This window comes from Populus euphratica, unplaced genomic scaffold (assembly GCF_000495115.2).
Source record: "Populus euphratica unplaced genomic scaffold, PopEup_1.0 scaffold203.1, whole genome shotgun sequence".
NCBI classification, from domain to species: Eukaryota; Viridiplantae; Streptophyta; class Magnoliopsida; order Malpighiales; family Salicaceae; genus Populus; species Populus euphratica.
Window position 1 is genome coordinate 83,961 of NW_011499983.1, and position 23,388 is coordinate 107,348.

At 34.4% G+C, this 23,388-nt stretch overlaps 2 protein-coding genes across 2 annotated transcripts; one reads left to right on the top strand and one right to left on the bottom strand.

The window, feature by feature from the left end:
* The first annotated feature begins 1,059 nt into the window (after nucleotides 1-1,059).
* LOC105139913 (Protein kinase superfamily protein) lies at nucleotides 1,060-6,386 on the top strand. The gene is made up of 4 exons (XM_011046545.1): nucleotides 1,060-1,344; nucleotides 1,882-2,029; nucleotides 5,068-5,330; nucleotides 5,407-6,386. Exons 1-4 carry the CDS (start codon nucleotides 1,301-1,303, stop codon nucleotides 6,065-6,067), a joined length of 1,116 nt encoding a protein of 371 aa, XP_011044847.1. The 5' UTR covers nucleotides 1,060-1,300; the 3' UTR covers nucleotides 6,068-6,386.
* Nucleotides 6,387-6,613: 227 nt separating this feature from the next.
* LOC105139914 (pre-mRNA-processing-splicing factor 8) lies at nucleotides 6,614-17,876 on the bottom strand. Its single transcript, XM_011046546.1, has 23 exons — nucleotides 17,515-17,876; nucleotides 16,768-16,984; nucleotides 16,261-16,651; nucleotides 15,229-15,718; nucleotides 14,349-15,139; nucleotides 13,973-14,241; nucleotides 13,492-13,806; nucleotides 13,085-13,389; nucleotides 12,547-13,001; nucleotides 12,326-12,452; nucleotides 11,518-11,759; nucleotides 11,302-11,425; nucleotides 11,022-11,211; nucleotides 10,828-10,935; nucleotides 10,443-10,696; nucleotides 9,520-10,136; nucleotides 9,323-9,429; nucleotides 8,968-9,222; nucleotides 8,208-8,843; nucleotides 7,924-8,121; nucleotides 7,554-7,832; nucleotides 7,188-7,430; nucleotides 6,614-7,036 (listed from the first exon to the last, which is right to left on the bottom strand). The coding sequence occupies exons 1-23, from the start codon at nucleotides 17,781-17,783 to the stop codon at nucleotides 6,845-6,847; spliced, it is 7,074 nt and encodes a 2,357-aa protein (XP_011044848.1). The 5' UTR covers nucleotides 17,784-17,876; the 3' UTR covers nucleotides 6,614-6,844.
* Between the last annotated feature and the right edge of the window lie 5,512 nt (nucleotides 17,877-23,388).

Here is a 23,388-nt window from a genome sequence, read left to right on the forward strand (position 1 = left end):
GTTATAAATAAATTGATGGTATTATTATTACGAGACACACAAACAAGTTGTCAATTACAACCTTAAAGAAGTGGGGCTCTTCGGCTAAGTAAATAACGTCATCGACGACCATCAAGAGATAGCTACGGACTGAACTGTAATGGTAAGCTTGTCCGTAATTTGCAATTAAGGGCTTTAATACCTACTTTGTCAACCACCCAATCACCGTCTTTACAGTTCACAACAAGCTAACGCATGCATAATAATGTCTTTTAATTAAAATATCAGTATATTAAAATTATTAATTTAATTTTTTATTAAAAATAATTTAAAAAATAGACAAATAAACTATTCATCACTCTCCCTAAAGTTATATATAATCTTGATTATTTTTGTATATAAAAAATAATAAAAATGTATTTTTATTTAGATTTTTGTTTTTATTTCTACCGGTGAAGTTTACCATAAAAAATAATTATTTTTTAAAATATTTTTTATTTAAAAATATATCAAAATAATATTTTTATTTAAAAAAATTATTTTTGATATTAGTAAATCAAAACAAAATAATATAGAAACATAAAAAAATTAATTTAAGGTAAAAAGTTAAAAAAATATTTTTTAAAAAAATATTTTTAAAATAAAAAAATAAATAAGTTATTAAACACACATTTGGCTCTATTTTTTTCCCCTGAAAGAATGTTGCCAGCCAGCACTGTATGATATGTTCAGAATATATTTCTGCAGAAAAAATGAGAGAAATAATGACATGTATTTATGTGTAAGTCTCAACCTCCATGTCAATACTATCATACGCTTCGGATATGTATCTTTTTTTTATTTAGTGATTCTTTTATATGTTAAATGAGACTACGTTTCTGTTCTTAATGATTTTTTACGTTAATTTAGTGTTCTTGAAACAATTAATAAATTTTCTTAAATATCAATTTCAATATATAAATCTAAAAAGTGAAATAAATAATCGTATCCCTTGTCGAATTGACATGCGGCGTCGTCGTCGTCGCATTCATATAAAAAAGTTTATTATAGTCCTTGAACAGCGAATTGTCATGGAAGAGGTCCCACAAGGGAGTGATTTGAATATTGAAAACAGCCCATAAGAAAGAAAGACAAAGACCCTTCCTTCCTTAGCTCACACTCTTTCTCTGCTAACCAAAACCCGTAACTCCATAAGAAATTTGAAGAAAAAATAATATTCTGCGCTGAGTGTTTGCATCATCACGTTAGAGGGGGTGTGGGGAGAGAAGATAGAGTGAAATAAATAGATAGAAGAAGTGGGTTTTTGTTGGTGAAGGTGGATATGGCCTTTGCTTCTATGTTTTGTTGTGTAAAGAATTCCGATCGGTAGGTTTTTCGTCAACTGTTCATAAAGAAAATTTTACTCTTTTTTTTTTATTATTTCTTGATTGCTATTTTCTTTCCTTTTTAGTTCATTTGAATTTTTTTTTTTGTTATTGCTATACTTCTGCTTGTTTTGATAAAACAAAAATAAAAACAATTGGGAAATTACATGGGTTTTGAATCTTGGATATTGAAGTTGGTCATATTGGTATATATAATTTGTTTGTTTTTATTTTTAATGTTGAGAATGGTGTTTTGTTTGCTTCATGGTTTTGAAATACAGGACTAGAAATTAATAGTCGAGGGAATTGGGTGGCAAATGAGAATTCATTGACTTAGATTTAAGGGTTTAGATGCTGTAATCAATTTCTAGTGTTTTCTTGGGATGCTACGACTTCATTGGGTTTTAAATAGGGAGGGTTTGTTGTAGATGTTTTGTTGCTCTCAGAAATCTCTGTTGGGATTTTTGTCCACTTGCTGAAGTGAGGTGAATAATAATAAAAATGATTTATTAATGTGAGTTTGTGATCGGTTTTTTAGGAAAGAGGGAGGAAAGAAGCAACCAACATGGCGGATTTTCTCCTTGAAGGAATTACACTCAGCAACTAACAACTTCAATTATGATAACAAGCTGGGAGAAGGGGGATTTGGCAGTGTTTATTGGGGTCAGCTTTGGGATGGATCACAGGTGATGGTTTGATTTCCAGCTTCCATGTTTTGGGCCTCCATTTTTGTTTAGGCATTTTGTTCTCATGTTAATGGTTGACGGGTATATAGTAGTTTTTCACACGCAATAAGTCTTTGTAGCAATTTCATTGAGCTCATTTGTTAATTTTTATTGATGTCCATTTAGAGCAAAAGAAAAAAAAAGGATGCAAACTAAAGATGCTGTCATTTTTCAAGTTTTTATCTGTTTTTTGAACCTTGGTTATTTGCTCAAGATTGTTTAGTTTCAGTTCTTTGGATTATTGTTTGATTCTATATATTTTAGCTTGATTCTCTTGCCTTATTTTGATATTGGATCCAAATCAAATCTTTTTATGAAAACTGCATGAGCTGGTCTGATTGTTGAGCCTATGCGAGTGGACCTTCATGCTAGTGTAGACGGTATCCAGATTCATGACATTAGAGGACAAGACTACGAAATCATAACTGATTGAAATAACAAAATCTTAGATATTTAAGCTTTGGCTAGCAATTAAGAACTTTTTTTCCATTAAATTTTTTTTTGGGAGCTAATTCCTTTTTAGGAATTGTGCTAATAAAGAGCAATATCAGATGGGTTGGGATAGAGTGGGGGGCAGGGTGAGCGTTCAAAATTGTCTTCTGTGTATCACGACAAGTAGGATTTTCATTTGATTATTGAACTGTTACTGAACTAGTGTTGCTAATACTATTCCTGCTAGGAGAAAAGGGGTCTGGTATCAGGGTGTTTCTTACTCTGTCATTAGCAAGTAGGTCATATTAGCATGTGGTTGAAGTTATCTGATGGTTTTTTTCCTTCCACTTCATGGCAATATGTTGTCCTTCAATTACTTTGCTTGGCACATTTTACGGAGAAAGTGTTCCTTGAATCATTTTACTAAGTGCATTTCTTTTTGTACAACAATAGTGGTGATGAAGCTGAAACGATGTGGACAGGATGATTCTTTTGGGCCGAGGCATGTCATGTACAAATAGAACTTGAGTATCTTAATGAGTGCAACACACATCACAGTGAAAAGATCAGAATGTGGATATCCTTTGTGAGGTGAATGTGATGGTAGGACTTCCTTAAAAGGGAATGAAAGAGGAGAATAGAAAGAGAAACTGTGAAGTTGGGAAGTATGTTCTTGAGAAATGAGGGAATAGTCCCAAGATAAGTGATGTGAGGGTTGTATATAGTGAGAGGGGGGAGGGAGCATACTTGGCCAATGAAATGTGTGCTGTTTGTCCATTATTAATGGTTAAGGGCTACGGATCACATTTATACCTGTGAAGTGTTATTAGGAGAGGTTAAGGTGGGTCAAGCCCTCTCTGGTGGGCCCTGCTTCAAGCCCACTAAGCCAAATCTCTCAATTTCATCTATTAATGAGGATTTATTTATGGATATTGCTGAAAACTGAGGTACCAGTTATTAGATGTCTTTTCTGCATGATGCATAGTGTGGAATCAGCCTTTATGTCTGTGATTTCCAGTCATATTCTAATCTTCCATTAAACCATGCAGAACTCACTTGATGACTAAGGAAATGGAATTGTCAGTGAGATGTTTAGTGCTCTTTTAATTCTTTCCCCACTCGTTTATTGTGCAGTAATAGATAAACAATGACTTTCACCTGATAGAATTGATGCTTCTCGACAGATGGGAAAATTTATGTAGTGGTCAGTAATACAGAAGTGCAACAAAAAGTACTTGTGCTTTTCTTGCTATTTAGTAATCGTAAGTGAGTGTTTGTACATGTAAAAGATATCACACTTAAAGATTGCAAGCTTAGGCAATTCTTTTGTTAAAGATGTAGGTGTGAATTGTTAGTGTGGCAACATGTCTCTGGCTATCAGCTCACCATTGGGTTTATTTTAGGTAGGCCAAGACAAATTCATCTCGATTGTTTTTGGTCAATGACAATTACATAACTGATTTTAAATCCAGCTACATCCTCCGGGTAAACCAACAGGTGTATTTGGGTAATTTGTATGGCTGTTTGTTTGTTTGATTGTTTTCTTGAACTTATCCAAAGCACATAAAAAGCAACTCAGAATTTAGAACCTTGAGTAATTTATAGTAATTCCAACAAGTTTCCAAAGAATTGATGTTCTATTACAGAAATGTGAGCTTTATGGTTAAATGTCTTTATTTCTTTTGATTAGACAACGAAGAATAGTTTTAGTTCTTATAGCAAGAATGCTAACAGGTGCCATTACTTGCGGCAACAGTAAGTCTTCAACTTGCTACTGCTATGGTGCATATTTAAACATTGAGATCAGTCACTTCATGCCAAACATCAAAAGATAGGACTATCTCTAAATTTTTCTTCCCAAGACCCCACCTAACAATTTTAGTTGTTGAAACTTCCTTGGAATAAAGTGGTTATATATGCTCTTTCAAAGGACTACTTATTAAGGAAATTTTTGTGAAGTGGATTGGTGTTATGTTTAAATGCTATATAATCTGCTTTTCTGATATATTTCTTAGGTTTGGTGTTGCATTTTGTAACTAGATTGACTTTGATTATCAAGCTATGATCTTGTTGAGCTTCTTATTGTAACTGTCCATTAACTAGTAATTCACATGCGTTTTGGAAAAGCAATTGACTGGTGCTCATGGAATCACTTAAAAAGTGAGAAAATTGAAATTTGTATTCTTCAGTAGTTCTATTGTGCCAAAGTGTCTGGCAGAAGCTGTCCTTAAAAGAGTTGGAGGCTCATATGTTTCTTGCTTGATCTTTATGTTATCCTATGGAAAGCTATGGACTATTGTAATCCTTTATCTTCTAGACGATGACAGGACTTTTTTTAGACCCACTAGCTTTGGGGATGTAGCGGAGACTAAGTGTTCCCCATCCCCTATTTAGGTTCTTAACTTGGGACTCTACTATGGAATTCTCAAGTTTTAATTTCTGGGTTGTCCATTGGAGACACCTTCTGATCTTTTTTTTTATTCTCTGGGTTTATTTTTAAGTTGGAGCACAGTATAATGACCTTTTCCATAAATTAGATCCAAATTCTGAAAGAGATATTTATGCAGATTGCAGTTAAAAGGTTAAAGGTCTGGAGCAACAAGGCAGATATGGAATTTGCTGTTGAGGTCGAGATATTAGCACGTGTTAGGCACAAGAATCTGCTGAGTTTACGTGGTTATTGTGCTGAAGGGCAAGAGCGTCTGATTGTATATGACTACATGCCAAATTTGAGCCTTCTCTCTCACCTTCATGGGCAGCACTCTTCAGAATGTCTTCTCGACTGGAAGAGGCGGATGAATATTGCGATAGGTTCTGCTGAGGGAATTGTGTAAGTATATCATACTCAACACCTTCCTTTCTCATCGTGCTGCCATATAGCTCATTTCATTGTTTGATTATTCCAGTTATCTTCACCACCATGCGACCCCTCATATCATCCACAGAGACATCAAAGCTAGCAATGTGTTACTAGATTCAGATTTCCAGGCTCAGGTTGCTGATTTTGGATTTGCAAAGTTAATCCCTGAGGGTGCAACACATGTAACCACTAGAGTCAAAGGTACCCTTGGCTACCTTGCCCCCGAATATGCTATGCTCGGGAAAGCATCAGAGAGCTGTGATGTGTACAGCTTTGGCATTCTTTTGCTAGAGCTTGCAACTGGCAAGAAACCACTTGAGAAGCTGAGTTCCACTGTTAAAAGAACAATTACAGAGTGGGCTCAGCCGTTGGCTTGTGAGAGGAAATTCAGTGAACTGGCAGATCCCAGGCTGAATGGGAAGTACGACGAGGAAGAGCTGAAAAGGGTTGTCCTTGTCTCTCTTGTGTGCGCTCAGAATCAACCAGAGAGAAGACCCACAATGCTTGATGTGGTAGAGCTGCTGAAGGGAGAGTCAAAGGAGAGATTATCTGAACTGGAAGATGATGAATTGTTCAAGGCCCCCCAGGCTGTTGATTATAATGATGGAATATCAGTTGCCGAGGACAGCTCGGACTTCATCTCGGAGGACAAGGATGCGAACCGGGAAGTGAAAGAGATTGTACAAGAAACTACTCATGATAGCTGAAAGTGTTTGCGCATGTAAAAATCAGGTTTGGATTGAGTTTCTAGTTGGACACATGGTAGCACTGGCAAATCCAATTATCAGAGTTGTCAGGAATGATGATACTGGTAACAGCATCGTTTTGCGGCTGCAAAATTGGTTGTGCTTGTAATTATTGAGTGTGGGCTTGGTATATGTCTAGTGTGTCCAGATTGTTTTTTGAAAGAAAATTAGAAATGTAAAAGATTCTTGAACCGGGATGAATCAATGATAGGGAGTGTTGTTCTGTATTTTATTCAAATGTAAGATCTGGGATGAATCAATGATAGGGAGTGTTGTTCAAGCCATTTTTATCACAATTATTCTATATATCTAAATAATTAACATTTGTTAAAATTCATGTATTTATTAGACTTTTTTATCCTCTTTTACATTTTACTGATCGTTTCCCAATAAAGGAGGCACTTGGCATCGAGCAGGGACATGATCGTTTCCCAATAGAGGAGGCACTTGGCATCGAGCAGGGACATGGATTTGATTTGCAGAATACATGCAAATATAAAAAATAAGGCAGAAAATAGGGCCGAAGCTCATTCACCAATTAACTTCTAGCAAATATTTACAGCTTATAAAGAGCGCTGTCGCAAACTTAACAGGGTAAGTTAACCTCATCAGGAAAATACAATACTAATACAACAAAAAACAACAAAGGTTTGACATGATTTTATCCTCAGCCGCCAAATTACTTCAGTTTCAAAAAGCACCATCATCCATCGACAACGGAAATAGTATTATTATACTTCAGGTGAATGTATCCTCTCTATCGCCTTCAGCGGTCTCACCCTCCTCCAGGTTGCTGAACTCCAGGAAATGTGTTGGCCTATGGTCCTCATGGTAATACTCTCGAGGTGTCCCCAGCTTGATTCCATATTTCATGCTCACTGTATGCTTCACTCCCATAAAATTGTAATTCCATGGCCCATTATCAGGAATCTATGCAAACAAAAGAGAGATACCTAGCCAGTTAGTCCCCAAAATCAAACAGCATTGCTTTAACAAACAAAGAATTGCTCGTAATAAACAACCATCCATTTTTTGGACATGGGATTAAAGAAGTCTTGAGCATTCTGGACTTGTAACTCACCATGTAGAAACCAAGGAAGCGGTCGCTCAAGAGCATCTGAACCTTCTCGTAATGAGTTGGCAGGTAACCATGAGGATTGCTTCCTGTGTCCTTGTTGACACGTCCCCACTCATAACCACTAGGAGTAAGCTTATATGCAGTTAATGAGCATGATCCTGGAGTGAAACTACATGTCAGGATGATGCACTTTTCTCCATCCCATTGCTTGTTGTTCTCCAAAACCCGAGCATGAGCCGTGAGATCCTACACAGAACAAATAATTCAGGTAAGAAAGCAGATCAGAGACATGCTACTGTACTCCCTTCATTAGAGTGCGGGAAACAGAGTGGTAGCACTCGATTATGGATTAAAAGAAAATCATCAGACCTGTGGTGATAACTGAGGAAGCTCATTTGGTTGTGTATGCATCCATCCCAAAGGCTCCAGATCATTGAGGAAATCATGCTCAGGCAGAGCTGATGGAAGATGAACCTGTTGATGAGTCCCCCACTGGGGGGGCATGGCAATACAACGGATTTCCTTGACCTGAGGATTGTCCGGGGGGCTTATACCATACAAATACCCAGAAATTTGAGTTCGCAGATCAGCTATACAGATAAACTTCTTCAAGATATTCTTCGGCATGATATATGTGTATCCAGTTTCCTGCAACATCATGTGTATAGCATCAAAAAACAGTGGAAATATTTTCATGGAAATGATCAGGAAAATAAAAACATATAGCACAAATTTGTACCTTGATATCCTCAGAATTCACATAGATATGATTGACTCGAAGATAGAGATTTGTAGCAGATATAGCTCTGACACGCCAATCTGTTTTAGAACCAAACGCAGCTTGCTCATATGGACTAGTGGTTGTGACAATTAGTTCATCACCATGCACATTTGTGGTCCTTGTGGTGACTGCTGTCAGTTGACTCGCTTCTTTGGCCTGAAAAGTCCAACAGAATAGAATTTTTATGACAAGCAAGGAGTAGAGAGCAAAAAAAACATAAATGAAGTTGGAGGACGCATTACCTGTTTCTCAATCTCTGCTATCTGCTGCCTTTGTTGAGAAGGAGGAGTGATCTCAGCTCCAAGAATAATATCACGTATCTCAGATTGTGTCAATGCTGAGGTGTTCACATTGTTCTTCTTGGCATAGTCAGAGAGTATAAGATCCCTTAAAGCAACCTCAACTTTCATCCACTGATCATCAGTAAGTGAAGGCCAGATGTGGTGTGGCTCAGTAATGATAGTCTTGTCAGGCTTGAGTAGCATCTTTGCCTTCTCATTATTAACATGAAGTGCACGGAGAATCAGAATGAGCCGAGAGAACGCAGTGTAAGATGATATACTCTTCAGCCAATCATCATAAATATTGAACAAAACCATTTGTGGTTCTGTTGCCTTCAAAATCAAATCACCAAATTTCTCTATCTTTAAGCATGACTGGAATGGAAGCTGCAACTCACTTCCCTTGATAACTATGTTGGGGAAATCAAGCAAGTGAACCTCCAATGGATCAAGCATCCCTTTGCGAGTCACAATAATTTGTTTTGGTTGTTCTTCCACAGGCAGAGACCGCACAAGAGCTGCAACTTCTTCAGCAGTTTTCCACTTGGCAAGCTGGCCCAGACGTTTCTGTCCTGCCCATACACTAGTGTGGATAACCTGCAGAGATCATGTTTAAAACTTTAGAACATCTAACAGACGAAAGAAGATGGTTTATGTTTAAAACTTTAGAACATCTGACAGATGAAAGAAGATGGTTTCAAAAACAACATTCAAAGCAAACCTTCAAAAATAGCTGCCCAGTTCTCGGATTGAATATGAAGATTGCACCATTTATGGGTTTTGTTGTAAGATTCCCTTCAAACGTCTTGTGGATTGTGACACGGTAGACATTAGTATCATCAACAAACCATATTATCTGATTGCTAAAGATCTCTCCATAATTCTGTGATGATAAATATGGTTCTGTAGGCTCTGAAGAATACAACTGCAAACCTTTTCTTATGCGCTCCCTCAAGACATACAAAGCTGGGTTTGACTGCACCAAAATAAACAGTTAGAACAAGCGATTGACAGCTATATCATAAATCAATCAACTCGATACCAAAGAACTGTTGTATCAAGCATGAAAAGCACACCTTCATTATTTTGTTCATAGCTTGAGCTAGCAGCGGTTTAGACCCTGGAAACCAGTTGCCAAATGCAGAGTGCAAATTGTACGCTAGATCAAGCCCAATCATAACCCCTGAACCAAAAAAAAAAAAAAGAGCATGATTTAACTTATAACAGAATAACTTACGAAAGCTAGGAACGGGAACCCAGAAGGAAAACATACCAGTTGGAGATGGATATATAGACATGTTGTCTGTTGTGTAATCCATAAATTTGGCCCTAGTATAGCGCTCAATATCATGTGAATCATAGTCTCCCCATCTCAGCTGTACATCTATCCAGTATTTATTGCTTGCTTTCTGGTCAAACACATCTTTTGACTCAGCCACAAGACTAGGCTTTGACATGGGCCATCTATGGGCAGCAAAAAGGAGAACGTCTGCACAGGAGCTGTTCATTTTATAACTTTTCCTTGGATGGATTGTTTCTTTCTGCACAGTCTCAATTTCCAAAGCATCCAGTTCCTGATCCAAGACCTGACAGAGGTCCATAACAACACTCTCATGAATCTTCTGCCACAAGTGAGCACGGAATATCTGAATCAGCGAAATCTTCAAGGTTGGGATCTTCCCATGCATGAAGATGCCGGTTAGATCTAACTGCACTTGAAAACCCACATAAACATTTGCCCTGTTTATTGTGGGGGACCACCAAAGTGTAAATCTACGGTTAGGAATTTGGTTCAGACCAGATCTCTGTGCATTAGTAAGCTTCTTATACTTCATGGACTCCTCAAAGCCAGATGCCTTTTCCCAAAAGAGACCCTCCCAAGTTGGGAAACTGAAATATCAAGCCAGGGAAAGTAGTCACAGAAGTGTTGATGAAAAAAAAAAAACAGCTTCTCCCCAAAGTCAAAAACATGTAACGTAATCATTAGGTGTGAAATTAACCCCACAAATTCCAGTATATTGAAAGAAAAAGAATGTATCATAAACCAAAATCATCTGACAGAATTGAGGAAAACTATGTGCCAGAACAGAATATGTCACGAAGGCAATGCAATTTAATGAATTTCTAGCTATGCTAATGCTAAAAATATGGCGAAAAAAATTGCAGTACTTAATGTGCCAAAACAGAAGTACTTACTATGTTCCTTTGAACAAGGTATGCTCAAGAATTCCTTCAACACCACCAAGAGCTTGAATGACATCAGTTCGATAATTGTTCAAGTTCCACAATTTTCCATCATGCCTCTGGTGCGTCCACCAGAAAGGATTTTGTTTTAAAACTTGGTATTGCTTGAAGTCTGTGCGCACTCTCCACCCTTTGTCATATGCTAAAGTGTGACGATCTTTCTGAAAAAGAGTATTAATGCGTGGAATTCCCCTGTCCCATGAATCCTGTCAATGCAATTAGAAAGCATTTAGAAAAAACAATCTTCAGTGAGAACTTCACAAAGACTACATAAAATAAGTCCAAATTCAAGGCAACACATGAGGAGGCTCCAAATTGGACTAAAGGAAAAACTTACTTCCAAATCTTCAAGTGTTAGACGCCTATTTTGAGCCTGCGCTTCCTGCCTCTTCAATGCATACTCTGCCCAAACCCGCTGTGAGTCTATGAACTCACTCTCCCATGGCTGTCAACAAAGCAGTATGGCTCAGAACAGTCAAGCAAATACTCCAAAATCACTGTACCCAACAGCCATGATTTATTTCAGCTTACCTGAATGTACCGATAAAGATTTGGAATCAGCTGGTCCTCCTCATGACTCATTCCGCTCCTGAAATGTGTTACACCAACATCTGTTTGCTGACTATATCGAAGATCACTTTGAGGGATCAATATGTGACCCATGGATAACATGCCAAGTCCTCCAATTTCTTTTGGTGTATAGAAGATTACAGGAGGAAATCTGAAACAGAAGTTAAATTAAGAACAAAATTTCAAGCTAAACACCAGCAGCTAAAACATGGAGTTAACTCTCATGAGTACAATTACATACCTGCTTGGCATTTTTGAGTTTAGCCCAATCTTGATACGGGTTTGAATTTTATTTTCACATTTTACAAGCAAATCTAACAGCTCTTGAGTATGCACCGTTGCTTCGCGGAAATATGTCATCAATCCTACAAATAGAAACGGAAAAAATCAAAACAAAATTTCAGCGAATAAAATATAAGCACAAAGGACAAAGTGATTAGCAAAAGGCAGTAATTACCAATCAAGGCTGTATTCCATTTGTTAACAATCTTTGTGAAAGTAGTTGACCCTGAGGACATCAGAATCTGTCTCACACGATTCTCAAACACTTTCATGTGCTCATCATCAACCCGTAGAAAAGCAACTGCAGTCCGTTCCTTGGTCTGCTCATTCTGCAAATTCCAAACACCATCTCTTGTATTGCTGAATGCTTCTTGAGTCATTCTAATTTTAGGAAGTATCCGAACTTCAAACCCGCACCTGCAAATTGGCAGTACCGGTTATTTTAGCAAGGAAATCAATGCCTCACAATTTTTGTTTTCCCAAGATACAAGCTCTTGCAACAATAATATAAAGAAAAACCATCCACTTAGAAATTTTGTTTGGAACCCTTACAAACATGTTAAGGTTCAAGCCCTGTGCACTTAATGTTGGGGAAAAAAGTTACTAATAAATGCATACGTTACTAAACAATACCTGGCCAAATTAAAGTGTCACTTCCCCACCCTCCCCAAAACAAAGAATAAACCCAGATGCTATTTCAAGATTAGAAAGACATCTTTGCACATTAAAAAGGTGAGGCATAACTAAATCGACATAAGCAAACAGAAAAGCACACCAAGAACAAATTACAAGAATTCAAAAGGATGGTATGTTATCATGTTAGAACCAAATTGCAGGAGTAACTAGGTTTTGGATGCATAAATACACCAACATCAAAGTTCAAACCAATATCACTAATAGAAACTTAAAAATTAAATAATCAGAATGACTTCAAGCATGTGCATACACGAGTAAAATTTCAGTGCAAGAGTGAGAATACTTACATGCTGAAAAGCAGGTTTGGGTTGTCCTTGCTGTAAACAGAAACAAAGCTGTTCTCCCACTCTAAAGTTGTGATGCTTCGAGGGAGACGATTCTTCATGTCCCAGAAAACACTCCTCCCAAGATTGACTGAAAAGATATTCACAAAAGAGCATTACTTTTTTAAGCAAAATAAAGAATCCCAACAAAAATTAATTTAACTTGGAAGTTACGGACTACATACCATCATGTTTCATAAGCCTCATCCTTGCATCTCTAGGCCAGCATTTCTTGTTCTGATACCCAACCATATTTTCATTGTTGGGATCAGGATGTTCAGTGAGATATCGTTGTATTAGATCTCGGGCCTCTTCATGAGTAAACCGAAACAATATATGCACCCTGTCTATGTACCTGGAATAAAGACGAATTGGATGTCGTGTCTCAACCTTTGTATCCCAGTAGGTGATAAATTCATTTGGCATTTGTGGCGGACCAGCGATCTCACTGGCCCGGGTCAATCCAAGAAGCAGGAGATCCAGCACAAGTCCATAATACTGCACCACAAAAGAAGCAAACTGAAGGCCACGTATCAAACCATACGAGTTCGTGTGACTCATGTCCTTGTAGGAAAGGACAACATTGTTCTTGGCAGTCACATAATCAGCAATATTGTGGTCAAGGACCAACCGAAGAAGCCTGAAAGTGGAAGAGATATAAATGAATAAAGATTGGAAACTTTCTCTAACATAACATATGCAGGGGAGCTGAGGAATATTAACCTATTTAACATTGTCAAGTCGATCTTCTCAAAGAACTTCTCAAACTTGGTCTGAAGCATCACCACACACTGCCCCTCACTTGTATCCCAGATACCTTGCAAATTGTTTATGCCTTGACACCATTTATAGACAAGCAGTGGTGGTGGCTCGGAATCTGCAGGTTTAATCCAGTTTGGAAAGAGGTGGCGCTTATCACCTTCATACCACAGATATTGGTCCAAATAAGCATCTGTTATTTTTTCAAGAGGCTCAATTTCATAAACTGGAATCAGAGAACTGTACAAATCCATGAACTCTATGCCCACCTGAAAAAGGAAAAAGAACAGCTCAATTTCAATCCAAATATCCGTAATAACACACTGCATAGAACAAAGCCAAAGCTACTACAGGCTCAATTGTCAACTCACTTCTTTGAAAGCACGCTGAGTGAGCAGGTGACGCTTGATCCGTGATAAAGCCTCATGGGGGTTATCATAAGCTTGTTCAATAAGACCTAGTTCTTCCCTCTGCAGTTGGTTTAATCTCACAGCCACACTGTATGACTCTTTCAACCTTTCCAAAGCCAGGATAAGCAGCTTAGTGTCATGCTTGTATGACAAGGGAGGGAATGGAATTGGTGAAAACTTTCTGGACTCCAACCAATGGACAGTAGTTGTGTAAATCGCAACAGCTTCTTCTGGAGTGACATATGGGCCATCCTTCAAATAGTTGTGTTGACGTTCCTAGAAGGTAATGAAAATAGAAAGAATTACTGCAGGATGCTCTGGTGAGCCACACAGGTATAGGACAAGCGATAAGCCATGGAGTCCACTTATTTATAGCATGTAGTAGCAGAGACATCACAGGAATATATTTAAGAAAAAGAAATATCAAAACACGTTAAATTACCTGTTCTGCCTTTAACCACAACCGAGTCAGTCTTCCAAGATTCTTTCTGCACACTGTCTTGTCAACAGTCGCACCCCTTCTGATACGCTCACGATTATAGTGAGCAACATTCGTCCACCAGTCTGCTTTTGACTTAACATACCGAAGTATCATGTTTTCAATGGGAACTGGTAAACCAGGAACCTTCCATGGAATGTTTGCTTTCCAGCAGCGCCAGGCCTCACTAAGGTGCTGCAGTATCGTTCTAGCCTTATTTTGCTTAATGCCCTCTGAAAATTGATATCACACAATTAGACAAACATAACAAATAGATAGAATGCAAAAAGATACAAAGAGGAAATGAACATCAAAAGGACAAAATAACAAAGATGACAACCTGGCATGGCATCAAGAACATCGTGCATGACAGCAGCACGGAGTTCCAAGTCAAAGTGGCTCTCAACACGCTGCTTTGTAACAGTCTTGGCAGTTCCTTTTGAATGGCGCCCTTCAAACTGTCTTGCAAGAAGATTACCCAACCACCGTTCAAGAAGAGGCACTATGCCACGTAGGAAAAATAGCCATACCCTCCACATTGGTGCCCAAAATCCACAACCGGGTCCCTTACCCACTGGGCCAGTATTGAAGCGGTAATATATCAAATGCTTAAGATCTTTGCACATTCTTATCTGGCGCATCAGCCTATACTTGTATCTGTACATTCCTGTCAACTGACCAACATGGGAAAACGTATACTGAAGACCGTCAGCCAATTGGAAAGCGTCAACATTACCTAACCTGAATTGTATATTGGCATCAACCACAAGCTTTGTCAAACGCAAGATTTCACGACAAAGATGAAAAGCATTCCCAAACCGTGACTTCTTGCGTTCCTTTGTCGTAAGGGTCTTCACAGGCTTCAAGTTAAAATTATAATCAAGGTGGAGGTAATTTAGATTTTTCCGGTGTATCAATAGATTCAGCATGTTGTACCCCTGCTTACAAACTTGGAGACCTGCTTCAGCCCAATCTAGCTCTGTGGTTTGGAAGAATTTAGTTGCTGCTAATGACCGGAACAAGTGCTTCTTCTTCTGAGCTTTTGGCGGTCTATGATGCAGTTCATTCAAAACAAAACATTTCAACAATTTCTGATAGCTTACTCGAACTTTGACAGGATATGATGGAGGACTGGAAACACAACAAAAAAATAAAGGTTTTTCATGCACAACACTAAAGGGCTATACATGTGAACAGCACAAAAGAAATTAGAATCTTACCAGTGCTCCTTATACCACTCCGACACAAGGGGTATATCTTCTGCCCTTCGCATCCGTCCAGATCTCATGTTAAAAGGTCGGTTAGCAAATAACAAGGAAATGCCAGCAGCTGTGGTGTCGGTATAAAGCTGTGTATCCTCCAAAAAAGGTTCCACCCCTTCTGGCAAAACAAAATCCTCATCATCGTCATCGTCATCATGAGTCTTTTTTTCACGGCGTTCCTTGTTAGAGGAGGTTATTGGGTGTATCAAAGGATCATAATAGAAAGCAGGTAAATCAGGATCCTCGGCTTTAATGTACATGATCATGGGAGTGTGATACACACAAAGTTTTACTTTCCGGGGCCTATTATTGTAAAGATGAGGAAATGCAATTCTATACTCTGTCCGCAAAGGTGACCGAATGATGAGTTTGTTGATGTCATTGAATTCGTTCCAATCCTCATCACCTTTCTCCATGTCACGATACAAAGGTTCAAACTTAGGCCCACCTACAAGAGAACAAAAATAGTTTGAAATCAATCGAACCAACCACATAGAAATATATTAGGCATCCAGGACAATTCATAAGGATAATTTGATCAGTAGCCGTCACAAAACCCAAAAGTGCGCAAACTACCATCTAAAATAATTTGTAGAGTTATCAGCCAGTGATTTTTAAATTAAATAGCTTAAAAGCATCTCTAACCCAGAAGAGTCTAGAGTATTGTTGATTGAAACACCAGCACAACAGATGAGCCAATATCTGCAACCTATGTTGAGTCTAGCATCGACAATCATATGCTAAATCTAAGTAACTGTTGTAGTTCCACAGCACAATTATCACCAATATTTCACTTTTCATTACTTTAGTGATCACAACTTGTCAGACTGACAGTGATTCTACAGACTCTACTCAGTAGGTTATCGAAAGTTAGAACAACTTCATTTTCATCCTATGAGAGAATGCACTTCTAAGAATGAAAAATAAGTACAAATTTATGCAAGGTATGTACACAGATGCATACACAGCATATTAGAGCAGAATTCATACCAGGTATGCACATGTTCAATGCTTTGGCCGTAAAGAACGACTCCATGTCAAACAAGTAAAAATAGTTGCGGTCAATTAGATCAGAAAGAAGCTGTCCTGCCAGACGGTGAAGAGTCGCCATTATTGGAAGAGAGAGATGCCACTTCCTGTAACTAGGACCATTGATAAGCTTCGTTTTAACAAGAGGCTTATGGTCATAAAACCAAGTATAGACAGCAGAGTCTTCTTCTTCATCCAACTCTAATTGAATAGGCTCTAGAGGATCAACATCTAACAAATTATCAGCATAGTCTAAAGGAGGTTCCTCATCATCAAAAGGTGGAAACCTCATTCTCTTGAAATGCCGCCGATCCCTCTTTTCTCTTCGCATCATGATCCACATTGTCCCCCACTATGAAAATATGAGAAAGTTGGTCAATTATCATAAACAAAATCTAAGAAGTATCAATTGCAAAACAACATATGACCCACATCTACATCTTTGCCATTGAGAGCGAATCAGCATACCTGAGCTAAGTAAATAGGTTCAACAACCCATGGAATTTCATTCACAAAAGTGATCGCTCCTGTAATATGGTATAGAACCTTCACATCACGAACCTGCTCCCAGGGCATTGGCATATTCTCAAGAAGCTTGTATACTGCATGTGGAATGAATTTAAGAGCTCCAAGATACACACGTTTATCATGGCGATACTTCTTCGAGGACATATCACCATGGTCCCTGTTTAAGACAAGACCATATCAAATTTAACAAGTAAAGATCAATCAAAATACTCAAGGCGATAACAAAAATAAAGCAACCCACCCATCTATACGAGCATCTCTCCTCGCAGTCAAAATAGCGATTAGGCGTAAAAAAAACACAAAAACACTGCATATTACATGTCAAATTTCCTGCAATGACCAAAATTTCGATGCTAAAAGATACAAACGACTTAAACTTCAATAAAATCCGAAAACGGATTAAAACGCCAATTTTAAACATTCAAAAAAAACAGGAATGCCAAAATCCAATTCAAAAACAGCTGAAAAAAGAACGAACAAACCATAAAAAAAGCAAAAAATAATCTTTTCACAAAATAATCAAAAAAGGAAGAAACCAGCCACTGCCGTTCTAAGCTGAGAAAACAGAAAGGACGCCCAAACACCACCGCACCAAAAAAAAACACAAAGCGCTAAACCAGAGCCGCAACTCTACAAACCAAATCCCCTCAAACCCCGACAGACCCAGAAATGAAAATCGACACTCACCTTATAATCTTCCTCACGTGTTCCGGCGGCATATCCTCCTTTTGCGTCTCGACGAAACCAAACTTCCGCTTATCACTGTACCTCTTCGTGTTAAGTTGCTGCCATTTCCTGGCCTTCTCCTCCAGCTTCGCCTCCGCATCCGCTGGATTCGACACCGTTTGCGACGGTGCCAGTACGGTGTAGGAAGGCTGCGACGGTGGAGGCGGTGGGATCGACGGCCCAGCCGTCCCCGGAGGCGCTATATGCTGCTCTCCGGTGTCGTTCCACATGATTTGATTTACTTTCTAGGGTTTTGAGATTAGTAGTGTGCGTTTCTAAAATAGGTTTTGAAGAAAGAAAGGCAGAGTGACTAAACTGATTTAGTAAGTGGTGTTTGATATATATATATACACACTAGTCACGTGTCCGCGCTCTGCTGGCAGACGGAATAAAGATTTTTTTCACAATACAGAAACAAAAAATGTAAACAAGAGGTTGTTAGCAACGCATTTTTAACTATTTTCTCTATTTCTTTAATTTTTTATTTGTTTTATAGAATTTAAAGAAATATATTTTTAGTGTTTTTAAATTATTTTAATATATTAATATTAAAATTTATTTTTGAAAAATAAAAAAAATTATTAATATATATATTTTAACACAAAAAATTATTAAAAAATATTACTGCATGTCAAAACAAATTCCAGTGTGTTTAAAAAAATAAATTAAATATTATATATATTAATATATATATTAACTCATTTGAAATGTGTAGAGAAAATGTATCCATCTAAGTATCATTTATGTGGAACAAAAGGAAGAAATTATGTTAAAAATCTATTAAAAAAATTTAAAAAAAAACATGAATGAATATTTGTGAATTTATTTTTTCCATACTAGGCACATGATAATGGAAACAAAATGCTAGTATCCTTGTAAAAACCTAGAAATTCATTAGAGAAGCATTAAAAAATTGAATAATAATTAAAATATCAAGTCAATTTTTTATAATTTATTTAAATTTAAATCCAAAACAAATACAAAAAAAAGATCAAAGTCAAACGTTTGATCAAATAGTTAAATAAGACTAAAGATGCATAGTTATATTTTAGATTCCATATACCTTGAAGGTAGCTAAAAAATTGAAGTTTGGTTAGTTATAAATTTATTTTTCAATCTATTTTAATATAAAAAATCTAATAAACGCCATTAACTCCTTGATAAATCAACTTATCAAGTGAAAAAACATTAAAATCAATCAAAAAATACAAAATCAAATAAAGAAAAAACATTTCTCAACACTAATCTATTTTTTACAACAAGATAAGAGACAAACAACATGCCAAAGGAATTTTTTTTATTGAATAGAACTAATTGACACTAAAATTAATGTTTTTTGCCACTAGAAATGGGCTCTGCCAATAACTTTCTCTCTTCTTGTTTATTTTCTAGCAACTTTCTCTCCATTCTCTCAAATCAAAAAATAAATAAACATGATGAAGTTATAAACAAAAAATAAAATTATAAAAACTAACAGAGCTAAAAAGGTAGATAAAAGATAATAAGGAATTGAAGTGAGCCTTTTCACATGAAATTCAAAATGGTCACACGTGTTTTTTATGTTACACACTTTGGTCCTTGTTTTCTATTATTTACTTTATACAACAATTTATAAGAAATTAGTTATTAATTTGGCCACAAAGATCTAATAAAGGAGAAAAACAATCAATAATCAAAATTAAAAAATAAAATAAAATAGTGGAGTCGATGCCTATTAGTATATTTTTATAATAATTTATAATAGTTGTTTCATTAAATATATTAAAACTACCCCTGGAATAACAAAAAATTAATATTGTTTGATAAGGGTCAAGAGTGTTTTAGTATTTTTTTTAAAATGGAACAACACAATTACATAACTGTCATTGAGGTGAAAAAAACATATCGTGTGTGTAGGGGTATTAACATCTTTTTTATATATATATATATCATTAATGGGGTTGGTTAAAGGTAGTGATGTATTTAACACTGCATTGATATTTTTTAATTAAAAAATTATTGTTGTATATTTTTAATATGCTAATACACGAGTAGCACCACTCGCTTTGAGTGACATGTACAACACTTCTTGGTGGTGGAAAATCATTATCCACTATCTCATTTTGTTATTTGTCATATCCCTTTTATTTATAGCCAATATGAGTCATACAAAGATGATTAATTTATATTTGGTGGCCCTTTCTTTTATCACCCTTTTTATTTCTCTTTCATGTAATGAGAGATACATTATGGTCTTTATTTTTATTGTTTTTCATGTTCAATTCTTTCTTTTATGATTGTTTATTTTTGTTTTTTTTCCTTTTGTTACAATTTTATTATTTTTCAATTTAATTCTTCAATTATGATTTTTATATATATAAATATTTTTCTATTCGACCCTTCTATTTTTTATTTTGTTTAATTTTTTTTTCAAAGTTTTTATGCTTTCAATTTTATCATTGAAGTTAAGTTTGTGAATTTTGTTTTTTTAATGATAAAATAATAATTTGATCTTTCTTTTTATGATTTCTTGATTCTTTTGCAATGTTTTCATGGTTTTCAATTTTATTATTTAAATCAAATTCAAGATTTTTGTTTTTCCAACAACAACAACAACAATAACAATAGTAGCAGTAATGATAATAATATTAGTAATAATACTTTCAATAATGATAATAATAACAACAACAATGCTATTAATAGTGATAATAGTAATAATGATATAATTTATCATGATCGTAATAATGCTAGTTATGGCAATGATTGTGATGATAATATTAATAATTATGATAATAATCATACTAATCAAAATATCAATGATAAAAATGAAAATAAAAATAATCATACTAATAGCAATAGTGATAGTAACAATGATAATAATAATAAATAATAATAATTTTACACTAAAAAACAAGTGTATGATTTTTGCTATGATAGCAATAACAACAACAATGGTAATAATAATAATAATAATAGTGACTGTAGTAGTAGTTGAAGTAAGAGCAACAACAACAATAAAAGTAATAATATTAATGATAATGATAATAGTAATAATAATAATAATAATAATAATAATAATAATAATAATGCCAACAACAACAACAATAATAATCATAACAGTAGTTAGAGCAATAATAGAGATAATAATAATAGTAGTGGCGATGGTAATCATAAAATAAATAATATTAACAATAATTATGATTATGATTATGACACTATCAACACAATAAATAGTTAGAAAAATATTAATAAATTCAATAATAATATCATTTTGTTATAATAATAGCAATAATAATATTTTTTAGTTAAAATCTCATTTTCTTGTCATCGCATTTTTTTATGAAAAAACATATTTTTTATAAGTAGCATGATTTTTTGAATAAAACGTAGTGTAATTAAAATTAAAATTCTAAAGAATTCAAATGATTTAAATAAATGAGAAAAAAATTATTTTCTTAGCCAAAACCCTCCTTCCTTATTCATGTCTTTTATACTATAAGAATGATTTTTTTTTAAAAAATATAAAACTAGCATTATATAAAAAAACAAATTTTAATTAAAAAAATCATGGCATGGTACTTTTTATCTGTAAAAAAATTTTAATTTGAAGTTTTTTCACAAAAAAACAACTTAAACAATTTTTTCAGGGGAGATATAAATAAATTTGAAAGTAAAAAAATTTAACTTTTCATTAAATTTTGAAATTTTTTTAATTTAAGTTGAAGGTTATTTCTCGATATATTTTATATTCATGTGCTAAAAAGTTTTTTAAAAAATTAAATCAATTTTTAAAAATTATACTATATAACAACTTAAATTTCAATAATTACTCTTAAGTGTTATAAAATTTCTCATGTTGATTGACATTTATTTATTTAAACCTAGAAATTCATTAGAGAAGCATTAAAAAATTGAATAATAATTAAAATATCAAGTCAATTTTTTATAATTTATTTAAATTTAAATCCAATAAAAAATACAAAAAAAGATCAAAGTTAAATGTTTGATCAAATAGTTAAATAGGACTAAATATACGTAGTTATATTTCAGATTCCATACACCTCGAAGGTAGCTAAAAAATCAAAGTTTTGTTAATTATAAATTTATTTTTCAATCTATTTTAATATAAAAAATCTAATAAACGCCATTAACTCCTTGATAAATCAACTTATCAAGTGAAAAAACATTAAAATCAATCAAAAAATACAAAATCAAATAAAGAAAAAACATTTCTCAACACTAATCTATTTTTTACAACAAGATAAGAGACAAACAACATGCCAAAGGAATTTTTTTTATTGAATAGAACTAATTGACACTAAAATTAATGTTTTTTGCCACTAGAAATGGGCTCTGCCAATAACTTTCTCTCTTCTTGTTTATTTTCTAGCAACTTTCTCTCCATTCTCTCAAATCAAAAAATAAATAAACATCATGAAGTTATGAATAAAAAATAAAATTATAAAAATTAATAGAGTTAAAAAGGCAAACAAAAAATAATAAGGGACTGAAGTGAGCTTTTTCACATGAAATTTAGAATGGTCACACGGGTTTTCTATGTTACACATTTTGATCCTTGTTTTCTATTATTTACTTTATGCAACTATTTATAAGAAATTAGTTATTAATTTGGCCACAGAGATCTAATAAAGGAGAAAAACAATCAAAATTAAAAAATAAAATAAAATAGTGGAGTCGATGCCTATTAGTATATTTTTATAATAATTTATAATAGTGGTTTGATTAAGTATATTAAAACTAACCCGGGAATAACAAAAAATTAATATTGTTCGACAAGGATCAAGAGTGTTTTAGTATTTTTTTTTTAAATGGGATAGCACAATTACATAATTGTTATTGAGGCAAAAAAAATACACATCGTGTGTATAGAGGTATTAACATCTTCTTTTCTGTATATATATATAATTAATGGGGTTGGTTAAGGGTGATGGTGTATTTAACATTACATTGATATTTTTTAATTAAAAAATTACTGGTGTATACTTTTAATATGCTAACACATAAGTAGTACCACTCGCTTTGAGTGACATGTACAACACTCCCTAATGGTAGAAAATCACTGTCCACTATCTCATTTTGTTATCTATCATATCCCTTTCATTTATAGCCAAAACGAGTCATACAAAAATGATTAATTTATATTTGGTGGCTCTTTCTTTTATCACCATTTTTATTTATCTATCATGTAATGAGATATACATTATGGTCTTTATTTTTATTGCTTTTCAGGTTCAATTCTTTCTTTTATGATTGTTTATTTTTGTTTTTTTTCCTTTTGTTACAATTTTATTATTTTTCAATTTAATTCTTCAATTATGATTTTTATATATATAAATATTTTTCTATTCGACCCTTCTATTTTTTATTTTGTTTAATTTTTTTTTCAAAGTTTTTATGCTTTCAATTTTATCATTGAAGTTAAGTTTGTGAATTTTGTTTTTTTAATGATAAAATAATAATTTGATCTTTCTTTTTATGATTTCTTGATTCTTTTGCAATGTTTTCATGGTTTTCAATTTTATTATTTAAATCAAATTCAAGATTTTTGTTTTTCCAACAACAACAACAACAATAATAGTAGTAGTAATAGTAACAGTAGCAGTAATAATAATAATATTGGTAATAATACTATTAATAATGATAATAATAATAATAATGTTATCAATGGTGATAATAACAATAATGATATAATTTATCATGATCGTAATAATGCTAGTTATGGCAATGATTGCGATGACAATATTAACAATTATGACAGTAATCATATTAATAAAAATATCAATGATAAAAATGAAAATGAAAATAATCCTACTAATAGTAATAGTGACAGTAACA